Source organism: Tyto alba, unplaced genomic scaffold, assembly GCF_018691265.1.
Source record: "Tyto alba isolate M040663 unplaced genomic scaffold, T.alba_DEE_v4.0 Super-Scaffold_20000042, whole genome shotgun sequence".
NCBI lineage: Eukaryota > Metazoa > Chordata > Aves > Strigiformes > Tytonidae > Tyto > Tyto alba.
In genome coordinates, this window is record NW_024881293.1 from 13717070 (window position 1) to 13737907 (window position 20838).

A 20838-nucleotide genomic window follows, 5' to 3' on the forward strand; every position below is an offset into this window, starting at 1 on the left:
TGGAAAAACGTGCTGCTTGTTAGACCTCACGTGTGCCCTGTGTTTGGTCCTATCCCTGACACAAACCTGAGATGGACACCACAAGCAGTGTGTTTCCTTCAGGCTCTGAAAAGAGATAGTCATCTTGGGACCAGGCACCTTGATCTTTGGCTTTGGGAAGTTGTTATTAGAAAGGCTGATTTAAACTCTTTTTTTGCAGCCAAGGATCATTGCAGATGGATTTCTCAATGCAGAAAGATTTTAGTGGGCTGGGGAGAAAAAAAACCCTATGTGGCCACAATGGAAATGTTTACATTTTCCGTTTGCAAGAGGAACATTTTCCATTTTGGGGTTGGAAGTGACTTCTGTTTAAGAAAGTTGAGGACAGCACAGTACAAGGCAAAACTAAACAGAAAAACAGCTCAATTTGCTGCAGGCCCAAATGAAGCATTTTGAAATGAATGAAACAGAGGCCCCTGGTTTGCCCCAAATGAGATCACAGGAAGTGGGATGGACACCTTGGTTGATCCTTGGCTCTACCAAAGCCTTCCCAGGGCTGGCGGATCCTGCTCTTGGTTTTGGGCAGGATTTTGGAGGCTGAGCCCACGGTCCTCACATGGAATTACTCTGGACTTGTCAACCCTATAGAGAAATAATGTTTTAATCAAGGCTGTGTATAGCAGATGGCATCTGGGAGCTGTCCCGGCGTGGGAGTGTGTCCACCAAGCCCCAGCTCCCCAAATTGCTCCTGTTCCATTGGGGTTTGCTTTGTGCTTTCCTGAAAAACCCTTGCTGGGGTGCTGGTTTTCATTAGCTGGGGGAGGGTGGTTTGCTGCCTTGTTGGTTGTTCCGCGTTTGTCCCATCCTGAAGGAAGGCTGAAGGAAATAATTTGAGTCAAGCATGCTTAGGGAACTCCAAAATGGTCCCCTCTGCCAGAGTCAAATTATAGACTGGTGTGTCCTGTGTTACTCTTTGCAGACTGAGACCTGTGGTCCTTCAGCTGCACCTTTATTCGTTTATCTAGATTTCCTCTGAAACCAAAGATGTGTTGCTAGCATGCTCTTCATTATAATTTTATGAGTTACATTTCCAATTACTTGTCTATTGCATTTTCCCCTTCTAGATCCTCCTCTTGCCTTTTATTGGAAAAAATAGATGCTGTGCATGTGGGGGGTCACTGCCCAAATCTGCTTTCTTCTGGCAACCTAAGTGTGCAGCTGGAGACCTGGAATCAGCTGCAAGTAGGCTGTCTCTGGGGTGCAGCTCACCCTTTCCAAAGGATGTTTTGTGAGGGTGTGGCCAGTGTCTGGTAAGACCCAATCTTTCTCTTCTCTGTTTTGGGTTATCTCACATGTGGAGAGCTCTGACTTGTCTTTGCAGCCCCTGAGACACTGGGGTCCTGCCTGCACAGCAGCTATAGCTGAGCCACTGGGCATGAAGGGGCTCAGGGAGCCGATGGGAGCTGCATGTGCTGCGGTGGAGGAGATGGCAAGTTGCTGCTGGAGGTAACCTGTGTCTCACCCACTCCTCAGACCAACTGTGCATCCACCCGTCAGCCTGTATTAGGTACCTGGACCAACATTCGGACTTCAACTTCATCAAACCTAAAGGGAATGATCACATTTTTGTCTCCGGCTCTTATGGTAAATGATTTTCAACGCTTGGCCATTCTTAATTTTTTTTTTTTTTTTTTTCGGTGGAGACCCATGGCAGACAACTGACAAATCAGCTTTAATCCACCTGAACTGCTAAATCTCTTGGTAATCCCTCCCTAGCGCTGCTCAGATACTGATCCCCTACAACAGACCTTCTTGGTACCATTAATCAGTGTCTTTGGCTCCTGGGTGCCTCATGGTACGTGTCTATGCAGAGAAACCCTCTCATTTATAAAACTTGGGGACCTCCCACAGTTTCCCATTCTCTGTGACCCTGGCGAAGGGGTCAGTGCACAGAGTAAACTGGTTGAGAGGGAAGGTCCTAATATTTATATGGAAAGCCATTAGCAGGCAATATCTTATCTACCTTCTGTTTTGAACTGGGGGCTTGGGGCGATGGCAGGGGTACGAGTAGCATTGGAGTTGCCTCTGAAGTGCCCCAACATGCTCTGTTTTGCCATCAGCGCTTGTGGCTGGGTTATAGCACGCTTTTAATGTTGTGGGACAAGAGCAGTTGGTCTGGAAGGATTTTAGAGAGGAAAAAAAGAGCTTAGATCCTAACCTGCTGAATTTTAAAGCCAGGCGAAAGCTTCCAAATCTACCTTGAGACGTCCTGGGGTGGTGTGTTTTAGCCAGATGGTCCCTGTGTGGATGATGTCCTTCCAGGCCCAGCTGGAGGATGGAGTGGTCTTTCCTGATCTTAAAAAGTATAAACCTATGAAATAGCCGTTGTCTTGTGAGCTCCCCTGAGCCTTCCCCAGATGTTGAGCATAGCTTTGAACACAGAGGTGGTCAAATCTTGTTTTCTATAGTGGAAACAGGCTTGAGATCCTCTGTGTTGGATGTAAAAAAAGGCAGGGAAGAAGTGAAGATGAAAGTGAAGATATAGCAGTGGTGAGATACTCGCAGAACTTTTCACATGAGAGGAGAGGTGGCAACTCCCTGGGAAGGCAGGCACACCGGACACAGGGGACCAGCAGGTATGTGGATGCTGGGTAGGCAAACTATTGAACTGCAGCACTGTCACAGACTGCATTTCTTTAGGAAATGTGGCAAAAAGCAAAGAACGAAACTAAACAATGAGACAGCGGGATTCCAATTTTTCTGACGTTTTATCCGTAACACCTTCAGCAAAAAGAGCCCTCTGCTCCCGGGCTGCTGTGCAGCTGTGGATATAACTTCATAGTACCCTTTTTTTCAAGTCCTTACCCTCACAGGATGCTGGGAGTCCAGGTTGGGCTGGGAATGGAAACAGAAGTGTAGAGATAATGAAACTTGGAAGCAGTGAAGCTGTTGGCAGTGGGCAGTTGGCTGATCTCCAGTCGGCAGATTCGTGGTAGCATTCAGCATATGGATTCTGGGCCCTTTGTAGATGCTGGGGATAGACTGGGGAGAAGAGCAGGGCTGAAGCAGCTGTCGAGACTCCATGAGTCCTAACAAATCTCACAGCGATTGTCCTTTAGTTCAAAAGCCATCAGGGATATCCAGGCATGAGCTGGGGGACTTCAACCACCCTTCAATCACCCTGATATCTGTGGGATGGACAACACAGCAGGGCATAAGCAGTCCAGGAGGTTCCTGGAATGTGTTGATGATAAATTCCTTCTCCCAGTGATAGAGGAGCCAACGAGGAGAAGGGCTGTGCTCGACCTTGTTCTCACCAACAAAGAGGGGCTGGTAGAGAGTGTGAAGCTCAATGGCAGCCTTGGCTGCAGTGCCTGTGAAATGGTGATGTTCAAGACCCTCAGGGCAGAGAGGAGGGCATGCAGCAAGCTCACTACCCTGGACTTCAGGACAGCAGATTTTGGCCTCTTCAGGGATCTGCTTGATAGAGTACCATGGGATAAAGCCCTGGAGGGAAGAGGGGCCCAAGAAAGCTGGTTAGTATTCAAAGGATCACCTCCTCCAAGCTCAGGGGTGATGCATCCCAGCAAAGAGAAAGTCAGTCAAGAATGGACAAGGCAAAAACCAAGGAGCTCCTGAACAAGCTCAAACACAAAAAGGAAGCCTACAGAGGGTGGAAGCAAGGACAGGTAGCCTGGGAGGAATACAGAGAGTCTGAGCAGCCACGGATCAGGTTAGGAAAGCTAAAGCCCTGATTGAATTAAATCTGGCCAGGGACATCAAGGGCAGCAAGAAAAGCTTCTGTAGATACATCTGTGATAAAAAAAAGACTAGGGAAAATGTGGGCCCTCTCTGGAAGGAAACAGCAGATCTGGTCACCTGGGATATAGTGAAGGCTGAGGTACTCAATGACTTTTTTGCCTTACTCTTCACCAACAAGTGCTCCAGCCACACCACCCAAGATGCAGAAGGCAAATGAGGGGACTGTGAGGATGAAGAACCACCCACTGCAGGAGAAGATCAGGTTTGAGACCATCTAAGGAACCTGAAGGTGCATAAGTCCATGGGACTTGATGAGATGCATCAGTGGGTCCTGGGGGAACTGGTGGATTAAGTTGCTAAGCCACTATCTATTGTATTTGAGAAGTTGTGGCAGTCCAGTGAAGTTCCCATTGACTGGAGAAGGGGAAACAACCCCCATTTTTAAAAAAGAAAAAAAGGAAGACCCAGGAAACTACAGGCCAGTCAATCTCACCTCTGTGCTTGGCAAGATCATGGAGTGGATCCTCCTGGAAACTATATTAAGGCACGTGGAAAATAAGAAAGTGGTTGGTGACAGCCAACGTGACTTCACTAAGGCTAAATCATGCCTGACAAATTTGGTGGCCTTCTACAGTGGGGTTACAGTGTTGGTGGATAAGGGAAGAGCAACTGATGTCATCTACCTGGGTCTGTGCAAAGCTTTTGACGCTGTCATGCATGACATCCTTGTCCTTAAATTGGAGAGACATGGATTTGACAGATGGACCACTTGGTGGATAAGAAATTGTCTGGATGGTCACACTCAAAGGGTTGCAGTCAATGGCTCAATGTCCAAGTGGAAAGCAGTGATGGGTGGTGTTCCTCAGGGGTTGGTGTTGGGCCTGGCGCTGTTTAATATCTTTGTTGGTGACATAGACAGTGGGATTGAGTGTGCCCTCAGCAAGGTCAATGATGACACCAAGCTGTGTGGTGTGGTTGACACACTGGAGGGCAGGGATATCATCCCGTGGGACCTGGGCAGGCTGGAGAGGTGGGCCCGGGCAAACCTCATGAAGTTCAACAAGGCCAAGTGCAAGGTCTTACACATGGGTTGAGAAAATCCCAAGCCTGGCATGGGATGGGTTTGTATGAGGTGAAAATGTTTCTAAACCAGAAAGTTACCTGTTGGCAGCATTCAGATTACATGTGTGCTAGGAATGATCACACTTAAAAATCAGGCCCTCTGTCACCCATCAGGGATGTTTCTACATTCCCATGTAGCTTTTTTTCTACCTAAGTATCTGGGTCTGTCTGTTTGGATTGTTTGTACCAAGATGGACTTCAGAGGTGTTACTATTTGCAGTTGCTGAAATCCTACCCTGACACCATTGCATGCTGATTACTAAATGCTGAGAAATGTAGGATCTTGGCTCTTGACCTGGGAAAGACATTTGATGATTTTGAGGAACAGGCAGGATGGGGACAGCTGGGGGGGAGCCGCAAACCGCATGTTGGACTGCTACTGAATCAGGGAAGGAAGCATAAATTATCATAAGGAAAAGAGCTTTTTGCTGAACTTACAGATGCACTTGGGCATGCTGGAGACACATGGCATCTCTGATTCCCAAAGCTGATAGGGAGAAGAATAACTTGTTTCCTCCCCAGAAGACCACTGGAGCCTTTCAGTGCTGTGTGTGAACGTGGCCTGGGCAAGTGGGGACATTAGCACTGGCATCCCTCTGGCATGGTTCAGCTCTGGGAGTAGCACAAGTAATTGTTTTTTTTCTTGTTTGTTTTGTGTTTTGGTTTTTTTTTTTTTTTTTTTTTTTTTTTTTTTGTCTGTTGAAGGAAATAGCATGTTCTTGGGAATACAAACAGTTCACAACCTTCCTGCACCACTGCCTGCCACTCTCCTGGAGGCTGAAGCCTGTGGGGCTGCCTGGCCTAGGCTCCCCAAAGGTGTCAGACTCGTGCCAAAGGGTGGTGGTGCTCTCCAGGAGGAGCTGTGGCCCCGGTGAATGCACAGAACTGGTGATATAATACAGATAGAGCAAAATCATGGGGCAGTCTGGGGAGAGACAGTGGTAAAGAGGTTTGGCCCACCCAGGGAGGCAGATGGCTAAAGGGATGCAGGGTTTGGGGGATTGTTGGTGTTCAGGGCTGGCTGCCATCTTCACACTCCCATCCCAGTCTCCCTGCTGACATCAAAGGGCTCTGGATCAGGCCTTGTTAAATTTGTTCTTGGTGGCTGCATCTTTCTGCTCTGCTGTTACTGGGCTCTGCCCTGAGGTGGGTCTAGCCTAGAAGATCAGAAACTCAATGCTGGATGCCAACCAGGGCACGTGGTTATATGGTGAGGAACAGACAACGTGCTCAGCATCTTAGGACCTGTTGTATATTTGGGGTTGGGCCCCTCCCGTCTCCCTGATCCTCCTCCCTTATGCTGGAAACCCACATGAGAAATTCAGCAGGGTGAGAATGCCTATTGACACTTCTTTTATGTCTGTGCAGTTAAAAAGGCTGAAGGTGATGGAGAGGAGCATCAACAGTCATCATGTTTGGACAAGACCTACCCATCCTATCCACTGAAGCTTATGACTACGTGCATCTTTAGGACTACCACTGGATCCATGCTGGTATTTGCCTATTGATGATCAACTCCCAAAACATTTTTATTCCTGGAAAGCCTCAACAAATATTCTACAAGACACGAGCAGGGAGCAGTTGGAGACAGCAGCTGTGAGTGCCCCGGGGCAGAGCTCCCTGGTGAGCCTTTGCAAAGGAATTCTTCATTCCTCCCACTGCTTTGCCCTGCTTTTACTCTTTGCAGTCTGCCCAAAGTGACTGGAGCAGGGAAATGTAGTGTTGTTCCCTTGTACATTTTGCAGAAGCTTTTCAAAGGATTTTGAGGTATATAGAGACCTTTCTCCAGTTACTTTTAATGCAAACATTAAATGCCTTGATACTAACAGAGATATATTGCTGATGGAGCTGTGAGACATGTGTCCTGTCCTCTTGGACTCTTTGTCTTGTCTTGGGACAAAGTGTCTGATTAAGTAAATGCTTCCAAGAACTCACCCCTCAGACATAGCCCTGGGCTATGGCTTTTCCCCACATGCTACATATGCAATGGGAAACTAAATGGAGCCAGGGCACGGGTCTAGACATGATCACATTATCATCTGTACTGGGCACACCTTGGAATGATTTTAGCCCATGCCAAACAGCACCCTTCAAACAGCACCTAGACATGGTCCAATGATAGCCCAGGGCAGGGACCATTCCTAGGAAAAAGCTTGGATGCAGCTGCAGTTGACTGAGAAGCAGTGGGGATGGGAGTCAAGCAGTGTCACTTGGCCTTAGGGATGAAAACTAGTCTTTGGCCCACTTATTTAGTAATGTAGATGAATCCAGTGTGTTTGCAAATCCATCACTGTGGACTAGCTGTGCTTGGTGACCTCTTTGAAAGTAAATGGTCTGAGCTCTTCACCTGCTAGCATCCCTGGGTGAGTGACGTTTGCTCCATTGTCACAGGGAGTTCAGCCCTTGCATCTTCCTGTGTTTACCTGGGTGAGAGCTCAGCATCTGAAGCTCCACCGTCATTTGCTGGATCAGCAAGGGTAATAACCAGGAAGCTTCTCCAAAACACAGCATTATTTGTCTTCAGATGTAGGGATTACTGAGACTATTCATCATATAACAATAAATCTCCATGTCAACCACATTTAGTCCTGCCAAGTCTATTACCTGAATGGCCTCTTTGTTCTGTCTGTGCTACAATCTCACATCACCTTCTGGACTAAGTGATCTGTCACTTCACGTCTTGTGTGCCACTCAGAACAATTCTCAATCCACAGCTTTGTGACTGTTTTCCATGGCTTCTCCACACTTGCTCATTTGTTTCACTTACATGAAATACTCTTGCTGAGCTTAAGTTCCTTATGGTCCTGGTTTTCAAGGGTACAAAAATCTTGGTTTTTCCACCTGCCTGAAGCCTCTTATCTGATGCTTCAGGATCCTTCAACTCAGGGTTTCCCGTGGTGCTGGGAAACTCAAATCTTCTTTCTCCTCTACATCTGGGGACAACTGGGCATTCAGGGTCTTCATTTGTGCTGCTGGCTGAGGAGCTCATGGACCCTCAGCAAGAAAGCTGGCTAATGCCATCTGCATGAACTTCATGACTGCATCTACCCTTGTAGGACAAGTCTCTTCTCCTGAGGCTAACCAGTGTGGCTGGGACATGTTCACGTTAGAGAAATCCTTTTGCCACCAAGGAGTGGCCACGTGTGGACTACCTGTAGGGAATGGTCGTTTGTCCTGATAGCTCCCAAACTGCACCTGGGTCACATTTGGCACAGCGCTAGCTGGATCATGCCAAATCTGGGCCATGGACCATTCCAAATTACAGCCTTTAGGTGAATTAAATCCAGAGCCTGTGCCCTTGTATTGTTTAAGTCACTAGTATAGGTGTAGCCTGTGCCATGGGGAAAGGGCAAGAAGTCACAGTTTCTCAAGTGTGGAATTTCTAGGCAGAACAGTTGAATGGCTGGTACCTTCTCAAGCCCAGGTGAGAAGCTGTGAGTCCTGAGGCTGCCTGGGTCAACCTGGGGTGAGCAAACCATGAATTATGGCCCCCATCCCTCATGCCATGGTATATTTTTCGCTCTCACCTGTGCTGGAGTGCTCTCAAGTCTGCAGGAGGCACCTGGACACATTTCAAGTGACGTCCAGCTCTGTCCCAGGAAACACACACCTGCTGGTAGAAAACCTGAAAATGTAAAATCTTCCACCCTATATTGTCCATTTGCATTCCCCTTTCCCACCCAAGCCAGCCCCAAACCTGTATTAAAACTCTTTCCGTGAATTTAATTTCAGACCAACAAGACATATTTACAGCTGAATATACCTAAGCCTGATAATAACACATAATGACTTTTTAATATCCTGGTCGAGTGCAGCCAAGCTTGATGCAAGATCAATTCACTCTGGCCATGGCAAACAAACAACCTTTTCATGTCCACAGACCGTGATGTGCAATGCCTGTTCACCTGGGTTGGAGATGCTACAAAGCATGGTCTGCAGTGCTGTACTCAGGAGGGATCTCTCAGGCATTCTTGCTCAAGTGCTCATCTACTCTGAAGCTCATGGTGATTGCTGAAGTCATCAGATCCAAGATCTGGGAAAGGTGAGAGAGGGATGTGGCTTGGTGTGAGGGTGGGGGACAGCTGTGTCATGAAGCCCATTAGCTGGCAGGGGGACTTGCAGACCTGATGCCTACACCTCTGCTCCATGCCGGCTTTGCCCATCCTTCCCAAACAGAGCTGTCCTCCTGCAACACAAGGGGAAGAAGAAAGTATATCACAGGCAAATCCTGTGGGTTGAGACTGACAAAGGAAGCAGACTAGTGCAAATGCAGAGGTGCTTTCAGTGGTAAGGTATGCTTTAACCGCAAAATACATCTGGGCTGCTTTATTTAACTGTTCCTTAATTTGTCAAAGAGCAATCTGTCTTGCCTTTATTATAGCTTTTACTATCGGATGACATGTTTCTGGTGGTAGTGACTGGCACGAGCAGCTCAAGATGCAGGGGAACACCTGGAACACACTGCCAATCCCTCCCTACGTCTGTGCCCTCCTTTCTTCTCCTCTTTCCTGGTTGTGTCACCCACTTCAGTGCTCACCTTCACGGCGTACTTTCTCACCAGGACCAAGCCCAGAGGTAAGTTGCAACAGTCCTTTCTTTTTTCAATAGTTATTGGAGGAGGAACCTGACTCAGGCTGTGAGAGGCACTGGGTACAAGAGAGAGGGGATGTGCAAACTTCTGTTTTCACCTCTGATTGCAGGGTGGCATTGCTTCCCTCTCTATTTTCTTATCATGTCTGTCAGTTGTACACTGATAAACAAGATAAGAGCTGCCATATCCACCAGATTTTGCTAGAAATCCTGTTGTTTTGGGGGATCTTACAGCTACCTGTAAGACTGTGGTGGAGTGCAAGCTGGTGCTATATGGGATTCCTCGTCCTTAGGTCAGTGTTGGCATGCAATCAAGACTGTCTGGTTAGGCAGTCCTGTGTACTGCAAAACCAGCAAGACCTGGGCTTTGGGACACAGACAGCAGCCCCATGCTCTTAGAGACCACAGCAAGTGGGCCAGTAAAAGCAATGGGGTGTTGCAGACCTGAAAGACCATGACTGTTACCTGGTATAGAGGAGTAACCAGCAGGATGCCGGTGATAAAATCGCTGGTGCTGGTGTTATGACAGACTGTTGGAAGTTGGAGGGGTGGTGGTCATACAGGTGCTAGCTGTGCTGGGAAGGCTGTGGCTACTCTTCACAGGACACCGAGGCAAAACACACAGTGACAAACAAGGCCATTAATTAGTACAAATAAGCTGTTTTGAAATGTTTAATGAGGTCATCAACTGAAGGACAAGGAAATACATATAGCACCAGCCTGTGCATGAGAATGATTTACAGGTAGCTGTCAGATCCCCCATGAACACAGGGAAAAGGAACTCCTCCACTCGATATCTCTGTGTGACACTGACATCAACATCCAGTCTGTGGTTCATGGGCCCATTGGCTTATTCTAGTTTGTGTCATGTTTTTGGGGATCACCTTGGGGCCTTTTCCTTATTGTGCCCACACACATGTTTTTCTGAAGTTGACATTTTGCTCTCCATGTACAGTGGCAGCATTGCCCGTGTCTTGCAGCCCCATGCAAAGCCCAAAGCCTGCCCCAGAGCTCCTGTCATCCTGCTGGGCTGGGCTCGGCTTCAGGGGCTCGTCTTTGCACATGACAGGATTTGTGCTGGGGGTCCCTTGGTGGCTTCCTTGGATGGGTCTGTTGCTCTTGGGCTCCATGCCCCCATCCTTTTGATACCCCTCTGCCCTTGTGAAGTTTTTGCCCACCCCAAACATGGCAAAGTGGGAGGACACCAGCCTGGCCATTTTATATCTATGTTTTTATGGCTACATGTTTTTAAACTCTATAGCTTTATAAATATACACAGCTATACATATATAGAAGAGTATATTAAACAGTGTGTCTATATTTAATTTTTTAAAAAGTATACACATTTATACAGTCCTTTATGTGTACTTCTATATATTGTACTTCTATATATTGTATAGAAGGTATTATATAGAATATATATTGTATAGAAGGTATTATATATTGTATGTATATTGTACTTCTATATATTGTATAGAACTACACAATACACATTTATATAAAATATAGGTAGCATATAAATATATATACATACAATATATATAGTATATATAAGTATATCTTTTTTATACATGAGTATTTTCTGGTGCAAAGGAAGAAGCCAGCCAATCACAGGACTGCTTGAGAACATGTGGGGCAACGACACTGCCAAAAGCGGTGGTCTCCCGTGGGAGAGGACATAGCAGTCCTTTTCTGATGAACTTCAGGATACACTGGTAGCTGGTCCGGCCAGCCAATCACAGGGCTGCCTGAGACCGTGAGGGTACGATGGTGTTGAGAAAGGGCCGTCAGCCAATCACAGCGCAGTATAATGATTAAAAAAGCGGGCACCTCTCTGCCATATAACGGTGGCACCCTGTCCTAAAATGGCGGCCGAACCAAAATGGCAGCCCCGTGTAGGTAGAGGAAAGGCCTTCCGCCTCTGATGTGCTTCTGGGTAAATCGGAAGGGGCGGCTGCTCCCGCCAGCCAATCACGACAGAGCACACGAGCGGAAGGGGCGGAGCGACTGCCAGGCCCTGAGGCCGCTGGGGGGCGGCGGGAGCGGGAGAGGCCTCCCCGCGACGGGGCCATGGCGCCGCCTCGGGAGCTGGCGAGGGGCAGCTCGCTGCTGGGCTGGGAGATGAGGGGGGAGGCGAGGGGGCTGGCGAGGGAAGGCCGTGGGTGGGGGTGGAGGGAAGCCGGGGGGGGGGGGCTGGGGAAGGGCGGCGGTGCCCTCGGGGTGAGCGTGTCCGTCAGCACCTCCTGTAAGGCGCTCTAGAGGCGGCCTTTCTTTCGGCAGAGAGGTGGCTGGACGTAAATGTACCTCGGGTCTTCACGCTGTCCCCTGAGCCCTGCGCGTACCTCCCTGCCCAGCTGTGTACCCAGAGCCACCTCCCCGCCGGCGTCTCTGTGCACCCACCGCCCCTCACCCTGTCTGTGGTGTCTGCAGATCCATTCATGGAGCTCGTGGAAGGAAAGAAGGTCTCCTGTAAGAAACTCCTCACCTTCCTGCTCTTCAGCTTCATCTTCAGCTCCTGTCTCTTTGTTTCTTTTCATCGGTTCAGGACTTCTGAGCCAGAGCATTACAATTCCGGTCCCTTTGCACAAACGGCCCACGCTGGAAATAGCAGCGCCCCCCCAAAGGGTGAGCACAGGCTGACCATCCTGCTGTGGAAATGGCCCTTTGGGCACCGCTTCGACTTTATAAACTGCTCGGAGCTCTACAGCACCCCGGACTGCCATTTCACCGTCAACCACAGCTGGTCCCAAAAGGCTGATGCTGTGATTATGCATCACAGGGATGTGTGCAGGGACACAAAGAGGCTGGCCCAGCTCCCCAGACTCCCGTCCCAGCTCTGGATCTGGTTCAACCTGGAGTCCCCAAGTCACTCTCCCAACTTAGGCGCCATGGCCAACCTCTTCAACCTGACCATGTCTTACCGGAGAGATTCGGACATCTTCACCCCTTATGGGGAGCTGCAGCTCCTGGCCCAGCCCCAGCCCCTCAGCATCCCACCCAAGACCAAACTGGTGGCCTGGGTAGTCAGCAACTGGAGAGCAGGCTCCCGCCGGGTAAAATACTACCAGGAGCTGAAGAAACACATCACTGTGGATGTCTATGGGCGGTATCACTTGCCTCTGCCCTGGGACAAACTCCTTCCCACTGTGTCCCAGTACAGCTTCTACCTGGCTTTCGAGAATTCACAACATGAAGACTACATCACGGAGAAGCTCTGGAGGAATGCCTTGTCCTCTGGCACCGTTCCTGTCGTGCTGGGACCTCCTCGAGAAAACTACGAGCGCTTCTTGCCCCCTGACTCCTTCATCCATGTCGATGACTTTGCCAGCCCTGGGGACCTGGCACGGTACCTGTGGGAGCTGAGTGGGGACACCGAGAGATACCAGCGCTACTTTCAGTGGCGCAAGTGGTTGAAACCCATGGTGGGAGCTGGCTGGTCTCTGCACGTCTGCAGAGCCTGTCAATTCTTGCAGACAACAGCAGCCAGGTACCGGGTTGTGCCTGATCTGTCTGAGTGGTTCCTGTAACTGCTGTTTGATCAGCTCTCTGCTGTGCTACGATCTTTTTGTCCTTGCTGGCGGGTTGCAATTTCACAGGATGATTGAACTTGATGGAAATGGAGGGACAAAAGGAGCTTTGAAGCAAACGAGGACAAGGAAGCAATTAGGTGTTTGTATGTCTTTGTCTTACTGGCGAACAGACTGTCAGATAGAGTAGTACATTGTCTTTTTTGTTGATCTATTAGTTACCTGAACAACTTGTTTGCTGGCTGCAACTTGGTCTTTGGAGAAGTTCACCTTCCATCTCTGCAAACGTTTCTGGATCAGGTCCACGGGTTGGAGAGCTGAAACAAGTGGCCAAGAGGGGAAGCTGAAATAACAATATCTATCATAAACCTGTTTCAAGGACTCCGTACTATGTAAAGCTGTGGCTTGCAGGAGCAGCCACACCACGAGGCTGCCTGCTGCTGCAAGAGGAACTGGCCACTCTCCTCTCTCCCAGGCCCCCATCCCCAGTCCTGCCCTTGCTCTGCCTCGGCCTATCCCTGACTGTCGTTGTGGTGCTGCATCAGGATGCTAAATGGGCAGAAAATAACTCAATGTATTTTACAAGGCTGTTTTTCTGGACAGGTTAGCAAGACAGTGTGCGCTTGTGGAGGGGATTGACAGCAGCAGACTGGTGCAGGTAAGGTGCGGGGTGCCAAGGATGCCCCTGAAAGAACCGTAAGTTTTAGTGCCTGCAGCACCCTGTGGCAAGGAGACACTCAGGACCAGCACGAGATGAGCTTCCTCCTCTGTGCCTCAAACATCGCAACTTCTGTCATCGGCTGATGCCCCTAGGCCATGTATTTAAAAAACAGTGAATAAATTATTGAGCTTCCTGCTGCTGTTCAGGTCGTATCACTGGAAATTATTTCTTTTTCAGGTTGGGGAGGCTCATTGCATGGGGTCGGTGGACACAGCTGTGCCCCTCCAGGCTCCCTGCCGATAACTCTGGACACTCAGTTTGTTTTCCTGATTGCTACTGATCCCTGAGCTGAGCTTTTCAAAGGTCTGTCCTGACCTCGGGATGTTTCCATGAGGAAAATCAGCTCAGAGTCCAGCAATGCATACAGAGACGCAATTGTTTTCTCCATCAGCAACGTTTAGCAAACATTTCTAAAGAATCCCCTCAGCATTTCTTCCCGCAGGCATTCTGTAGGAGGATCATCAGCAAGACCTTGTCTTTAGCATTGCGAGTCCCTTATTTTCATTAGCAACCTCTGCCACCTTTGTTTTTTGTTTTGCAGATTAGTGGAATACATTCATCAGCACAAGCCTGAGAACACTCTGAAATCTGAATCTTTACACCTCCCATCTTTTTCCCGTCCTCCCAGCAGCACCTGTCTAGATGAGACCTTCCTGAGGCTGCTTAGCTTCTTGAAGAGCCCTTGCTGGACCTTAGTGAACCCCTTTGGAAATTCAGGTAGAAAAATGTGCCACATATTCCTTAGCCATGTGCTTGCTGACTGCTTCAAAGAAGAGCAATAAATTTGTGAGGCATCATTTTTCATTGCCAAATAATTGCCCACGCTTGTGCCTCTGCCTTGCCTGCCTTCAGCCATGCACACCTCTCCTTCTTTAGCCTGTAGGTCCTGGAATCTCGTCAACCGACCCTGTTGCTCTTTCCATTAATTAGAGCCAGTTCAGTTCAGAACAGCTGGAGAAATTTAAGACTTTAACACTACTGATTGAGCTGATATGGATGTGGGTAAGGGATAAACGTTCTGCAGGTGAGCTCAGGGTGAGGAGACAAGGCTGCGCCTTGAGCAGCTGAAATTCCAGGTTTGCACCAGTTCAAGGAGCAACAGGACAAATTCCCAGAAAAAATTTCACTACAGACTTTTCAGTGGAAAAACATTCTCCCACCCATTGGTCTAGGACACCCCCAAGTTGCAAAAAAACTGGGAGAAAAAGAAGCCTCTCCAAAGCCTATACAAGGAAGGCACGAATAACGGCGAAAGTCTGCCCGACCACCCGAGGCTGAGATGCCTTGCCATGCAGGTGGACCCCGCCAGAGCTGGCACTGGTGACATTTTCTGGGAATGCCACACTTTGGTGACGATGCACTCTGGGAACAAGGAAATGCCGGTATTTTTGCACCATCCTGCTGGGAAGAGGCTGGATGGGGAAAGACCCTCTGGCATAGGGCTGGGAAGGGAGCCGGCTGCAGGGAAGAAGGGAAGGGGAGGGACTGGACTCAAAGCCAATGCTAGGGGTTTGTCAGGAAAGCACAATAAAAATTAAATTTGAAAGTTTTCGGTTGAGGTTAACCTGAAACATGTAAATCATGTGCTGAGGGACAGAGAAGAGCCAGATTGAAACTCAGGGTAGTTTTTAAGTGGAAAGAAATGCCTTTTTAAACTTGAAAAGCTCCCCGATGGAAACACTGAAGTGAAGCCCCAGGCTAGGGAGGGTTTTTCTCTGAAGTAGAATGAGGAGTATTTCTGCAAAGCGGAACAATTCCCATGGCTGATGGCAGGCGACACACACCTTCGAGCAGCGGCCAGCGTCGAGGTGGCCGTGTGCTGTGACACGAGGGGCTGGGACGTGGAGGGGGATGTTGGATGGCAGGAGAGCACCTGACAGAGTCTTGGGCTCCTTGGCGTAGGGGGCCGTGGGGACAGGGCTTGACACATCCATTTAGTAGACATCGTGCGTGCTGAGAGGGCCAGCTCTCCCAAATCTGGGCTATTTACCCTTGTGGAAAACCACTTTTTTCAACTATAGGGAAAGTCAAACATGATTTGTCTGTCCCTGCTAACGCCTCCTGCTGCTGCAGCCTCTCCAGCTGAGGCTGGGGAGCATTTTGGGAGCCCCTGCTCTGCAGAAGAGCTGCAAGAAATCCCCAGTTTTCTATGGCCAACCTCCCAAGCCACTTTCCCTTTGCTTCCAAGACCTGGAGCCATTTAACACTGATCAAAAAGAAATGAGTCCTGCAGGGTTTTGGATTCTTTTACCCGGGGAATGGAGGCACCAGGGTTATCAGCTCTCTCCTTTTGTGCTTGAGCCTAGGATTATTTTGGTAGATTGAGGCCAGCCAGGCTCATCAGCCTGATCCTTCTCTTGGGTCCAAGGGTGATTTGGGGATGTGGGTGAGCTTTGGGGAGAGCAGCAGGAGTCTTGCTGACTCCAAGGCCTGCCAGCCTTTGAGTCTGCAGGAGCAAAGACAAAATAAATATGCAGGGGGCACATTTATGGATGTCACCCTTATCCCCCAAATTGTGCTGCCTTTGAGAGGGTGACCAAAATAAGAACTGTAGTTCCACTGAAGCATTCAGGGCTGGGCAGACCATGGGGTGTTAGGAGCTTACACCCAGCTGGGCTTTAAGCCACGGTTCTTGAGAAGGGGATGTGGGGTTGGCAGGACAAAAATATCACAGTAAACCGTCCCCTCCTCTAAGCAGCAGCTCGGTATTGCCGTGGCCTGGGGAAGGGATGCCTGTGGGCGACACGGAGCAGCACACAGACTGATTTCGTTAGGGGACGGGAAAGCTGACACCGCACTTGGGAAACTCTGTAAGGGGGGGGACTTCATCGAGGGAAACATCTGGATGGCTGCGCCGCGGGGGCCCAGGGCTGGGAGACTGAGCTGAGAAGTCACAGGCCGGCTTTTCTCCAAACACCGGTGCTGGGGTTGGCAGCCTCCTTGCTCAAGTGGGTTCCCCCCCCGGGCCTTCACACCCAGCTGGAGATACCAGCAAGAGGGGCTGCGTCAGTCCCTCACAGAGAAAATGAGATGTTTGACCCCAAACCTCTCATCTTTTTACCCAAAGATGGTTGGAGACAGGCTGAAGTGTTCCCAGCTGACACTTTTGGGCAGAGATGGTCCGAAGAGCAGAGACGGGGTGAGCTTTACAGGGGCATTTCCCCAAGAGGTGAGAAAGAGGCTGCTCCTCATGGAAAAACAGGGAGATAATAATGTTGAGAGTGGAGTTTTTGGAGCAGTGTCTGCCTTCAGCTCTGCAGAAACACCAGGGCCAGGGGGTGCCCAAGAGAAGAGGCAGAGTTTGGGGGAAACAAATCCTCACCGAGCCCAGGTCAGCAAAGCTTTGCATTTAGGGAAGGGAAGAGAAAAGGCTCAGATACACCAAAATTCTGAAAACAGCGGCTGGAGCCTTACAAGCTCCAGAGTTCCCTCATCACTGGGTCTGTCCTTCTGGATGTGTGAAGGTGCCTGAACCAACCCTGTAAATGCAATTACTTCCAGCTTGCTGGAGCCTACAGGCAGATACCCCCGCTCTATGCGTTGGAAACCTGCTCCTCGTTTTGTCCAGTGAGGCTGGGAGGGGGAACATGAAACTATTGAGACCATTTTCTCCACATCTGTCCAGCACCACCGAGCTCCCTCCTTCCCTTGTGGCAAAACCCCAGCAGCTGCTGAAGCAACAAATATTGTCATTCCTGGGCTTCACATTTTTAGTAGTACTAGCTGAAATACTGGGAGAGAAACAGACATATATATGAGTTTGTGTTTGTTTTGGTTTTGGTTTTGTTTTTGTTTTAAGACTTGCAGACTCCACACTCTCGTCTTCACTTTTATTTCATGTTTTCCAGTTTGAAGTCAGGCAGGGTTTATTTTCCCGTGTTTTTTCTTACTGGGAGGTAATTTTGAGAAGCTCAAACTGAGCGGTGGGGTTGAGCACCGTCAGCATCCCATTTCCCGCCTGTTACTTTTTCCACTTAAAAATGAACAAATTAATACAGGACGTCATTTGAGAGCTGGAATTTTTAAGATGGGCTTTCAAAGCAAGCACCAGACAGTGAAAAATCTCCCACATATACTATGAAAGCTGGCAACATGCACCTCATCTCCAAGAAATTGCACCCAAAATCATCCCTGGCCCCAGCCCGGCAGCACAGCCCGGCTTCATGCTGTTGCCTGCAACTGTTGTTTTCTTTCCTTTTTTTTTTTTTTTTTTGCACTCTTGGACGAGTCAGATTTTCCAAGCAGCCCTCTCCAATTTGGTCATTAAAACTTCAGTTTGTCCTTTTTTTTTTTTTTTTTTTTGGACAGGCTGGCAGCAGGATTGCAGCTTTTCTTAGTTTCTGGAGTGCACACGCACGCGTACACACATGCACGCATGCGTGCACACATGCAAAGATTTATGAGTCTCAAAAGATATTTCATAAAATATTTACAAAGTGGAGCTTCAAGCGTGAATGTTTGACTCGGCCACGAGCTGTCCACGGCTGTCAGGCCTCTGGGTGGCATGAGGGGGGAATATAAACAGACCTTTTTTTCCATTCCCAAAAAAAAACCACTATAAACCTTTGTGGTTTTTAGCTTCCTTTTTTTTTTTTTTTTTTTTTTTTTTTTTCCCCAGTTGTTCCCCACTACCCGGTGCCAAGCCCAGCAGAGCAGCGGGGCAGCTCACTGGCTTTGCTCAAAATGAGGTGTTTTGCAAACAAATGCAGGAGCTTGTACCAACTCTCACCACGGGCACTAGACAATTTCAGTCTATTTTTCAGTGAAAAAAAAGAATAAAAATCATGTTTTTCTGGACAGACTGAGGTAGGGGTGGGGTAGTGCTGTTAAAGAACGGGGATGCAGGCACTTCCCTGCATCAGGACCACTGCTGCTCTGCACCTTAAATGTCATAATCTGTGTTAAATGGGGGTAATTGTCTTAAAATGGGGTTATATGTGTTAATTGGGGGTAATGTGTGTTCGGTGGGGTTAGTGTGTGTTAACTGGTTAACTGCAGGGGGATGTGTGATAACTGCAGATGTCGTGTGTTAATTGGGGGAGTAGCCCATGTTAAATGGGATCAATGCGCGTTTAAAGGGGTCGGTGTCTGGTAAATGGGGTTCCTGGGTGCTAAAATGGGGCTTCAGCAGGTCCCCGCCGGGTTTGTCCCCTGCAGGGAGACAAGGAGCTGGGGTGGGACTGGGGCGTGTGCGGCGGCAGCGCTGGTGCCCACGCTTCCACTTTCCACAGCTTTGAGACGTGTTTGTGTCCTGAACTTGGCCAGGATTTCAAATTGCAACATTTCACCCAAAACAAAATATTAACCACCATAAACTTCCTAATAAGAAGAACAACAAGATCCCAGCCGATGCCTGCTGCTGAGCTTGAGATGTTTTCCCTATAAAATAAAACATGTTTCTAACCTCAGCACTGCTTCCAGATGAGCAACTGAAATGTTTTTTTCTGGCTGACCTTATCAAAACCTTGCATTTTCTTTTTATTTCTTTTTTTTTTTTTTTAAATGTGATTTTGTCAGAATTGGCATGTCTTTGAGCCAAGCCAACTGGAAGCGCCTTTACAAGAAGGAGGCAAAGATGATTATTTCTGTGGCTAAACCAGCCCAGACCCACGCAGGCAGCGATCCAGCCTTGGTAATGTCTCAAATCGATGGTTTGCATAAATACAGTTTTGCAGCAGATGAAATGAAAGAAATGGGGCTGTCTGCAGGTGTGCATGGAGGGTTCTGCAGGAACCTAGAAAATAAAGTCAAGCTCCTGCCATCCTTCAGCCCTCTCTGCTCTCCCAAAAGAAAAGCCGAATTTCCCATTTCCCTGGCCAGCCCCATCTCCAGGTTGAGGATGTAAAGTCACTCCAGCGTCACTTACCCCCAGGCAGCAGTGAAAGACGGCAACCAGAGAGAAATCAATATAATCCTCCTTTTATTTTCACTTCGTCGTGAGTATGTAACAGCATCACACCCGAGTTTGTGTTTGTTTAAAAAAAATATCATACTGCATTTTTTTTCCCCAACGTTCAGAATAAATGGTAAAAATGTAATAAATGTAAACTGCACTTGGCACCATTTGGATCAATAAATAAAATTAAAAAAAAAAAAAAAAAGGAGAGAGAGAAAGAACGCATTACGTAGATGGCACACTATGGTATCTAAATAAATAACATAAGTTACTTCGAATAAATAGAGAGTATCTAAAATATAGATGCATTGCATCAACTTCTGCAGATGGTCGGTCAGACCCGACAATACCGGAAGGGAAATGGGTTTATCTGGACGGTGCTGAGCGGAGCCGCAGGCTGGACCATGCGCTCCCACCCTGCTCCCGCCCATGCGGTGAAACAAGGCTTTTTTTTTCCTTTTTTTTTTTTTCCCTTTTTCCCCCCCCACCCTCCTCTCAGGCCTCAAGTTTGAGGCTACGCCTTGTTTAACCAAGAACGAAAACATGTGGTAGCCCTACTTACGAAGGGAAGAAGGCTGAGGTTTCGAATACTGCCGAAAAATAATTTGTCTTGATAAATCGGGAAAGTGATTTCTTCCCAGCAAGTTTCTGGACCTGTTTAAATAAGGAACGCTCCCTTTGCGAGTGCTTTCATCAAGTGGAAACAATGATGTTAGACCCATTTCCCCCTCACAGATACCAAATCGGGAGTGAGACCATGTCAGCAAATGGGATCCCAACCGCTGCGAGTGCCGGGTGGAGCCGAGCCAGAGCCGGAGCCGCGGCGTTCGGCCGCCTCCTGCACCCGCCAGCCTTACACAAACACAGGCGCGTACGTATATAGATGTGTAGAGTAAAACACAATGAAACGTCCCATAACTCATTGTCGGAGAGCCGGGATAGCATAACACTCATATTTTGCGCTGTCACAACCATGAGAATAGTTTTAAACATCTCCTCGTATTTCCAAACCTCCGGATTTTTCAAACGCTGTGAAACACCCTCCTCTCCCGGGGAGCGACGCCGCTGCGAACAGCAAAGCTGCAGCAAGACAGGCAAGCTGCAAAAAGAACAACCTAAAAACACCCCCCTCCCCCTGACAGACCCTGCACGCTATTTATTATTATTAACATTAAATAACGCATGGGATGATGAGGAAGGAGCCAGATGAGATTTTGCTGTAGCTTTGAGTGGGGAATTTT

At 48.5% G+C, this 20838-nt stretch overlaps 1 protein-coding gene across 15 annotated transcripts in view; it reads left to right on the plus strand.

Moving 5' to 3' along the window:
* The window catches only part of LOC104369415 (4-galactosyl-N-acetylglucosaminide 3-alpha-L-fucosyltransferase FUT6-like), a 35563-nt gene extending 21730 nt beyond the window's left edge, over positions 1-13833 (plus strand). For 10 of the 15 annotated variants that reach the window (XM_042794180.1, XM_042794174.1, XM_042794182.1 and 7 more), the window contains 5 exons: positions 6232-6486; positions 8744-8905; positions 9040-9155; positions 9245-9438; positions 11884-13833. In XM_042794180.1, the coding sequence (XP_042650114.1) occupies positions 11892-12980 (1089 nt within the window). In that variant the 5' untranslated portion in view covers positions 6232-6486; positions 8744-8905; positions 9040-9155; positions 9245-9438; positions 11884-11891 and the 3' untranslated portion in view covers positions 12981-13833. Of the gene's footprint in view, positions 1-971; positions 1624-6231; positions 6487-8743; positions 8906-9039; positions 9156-9244; positions 9439-11883 lie in introns of those variants that run through there. The other 5 variants (XM_032992100.2, XM_042794176.1, XM_042794177.1 and 2 more) reach the window with 5 other exon arrangements.
* Positions 13834-20838: the final 7005 nt, after the last annotated feature.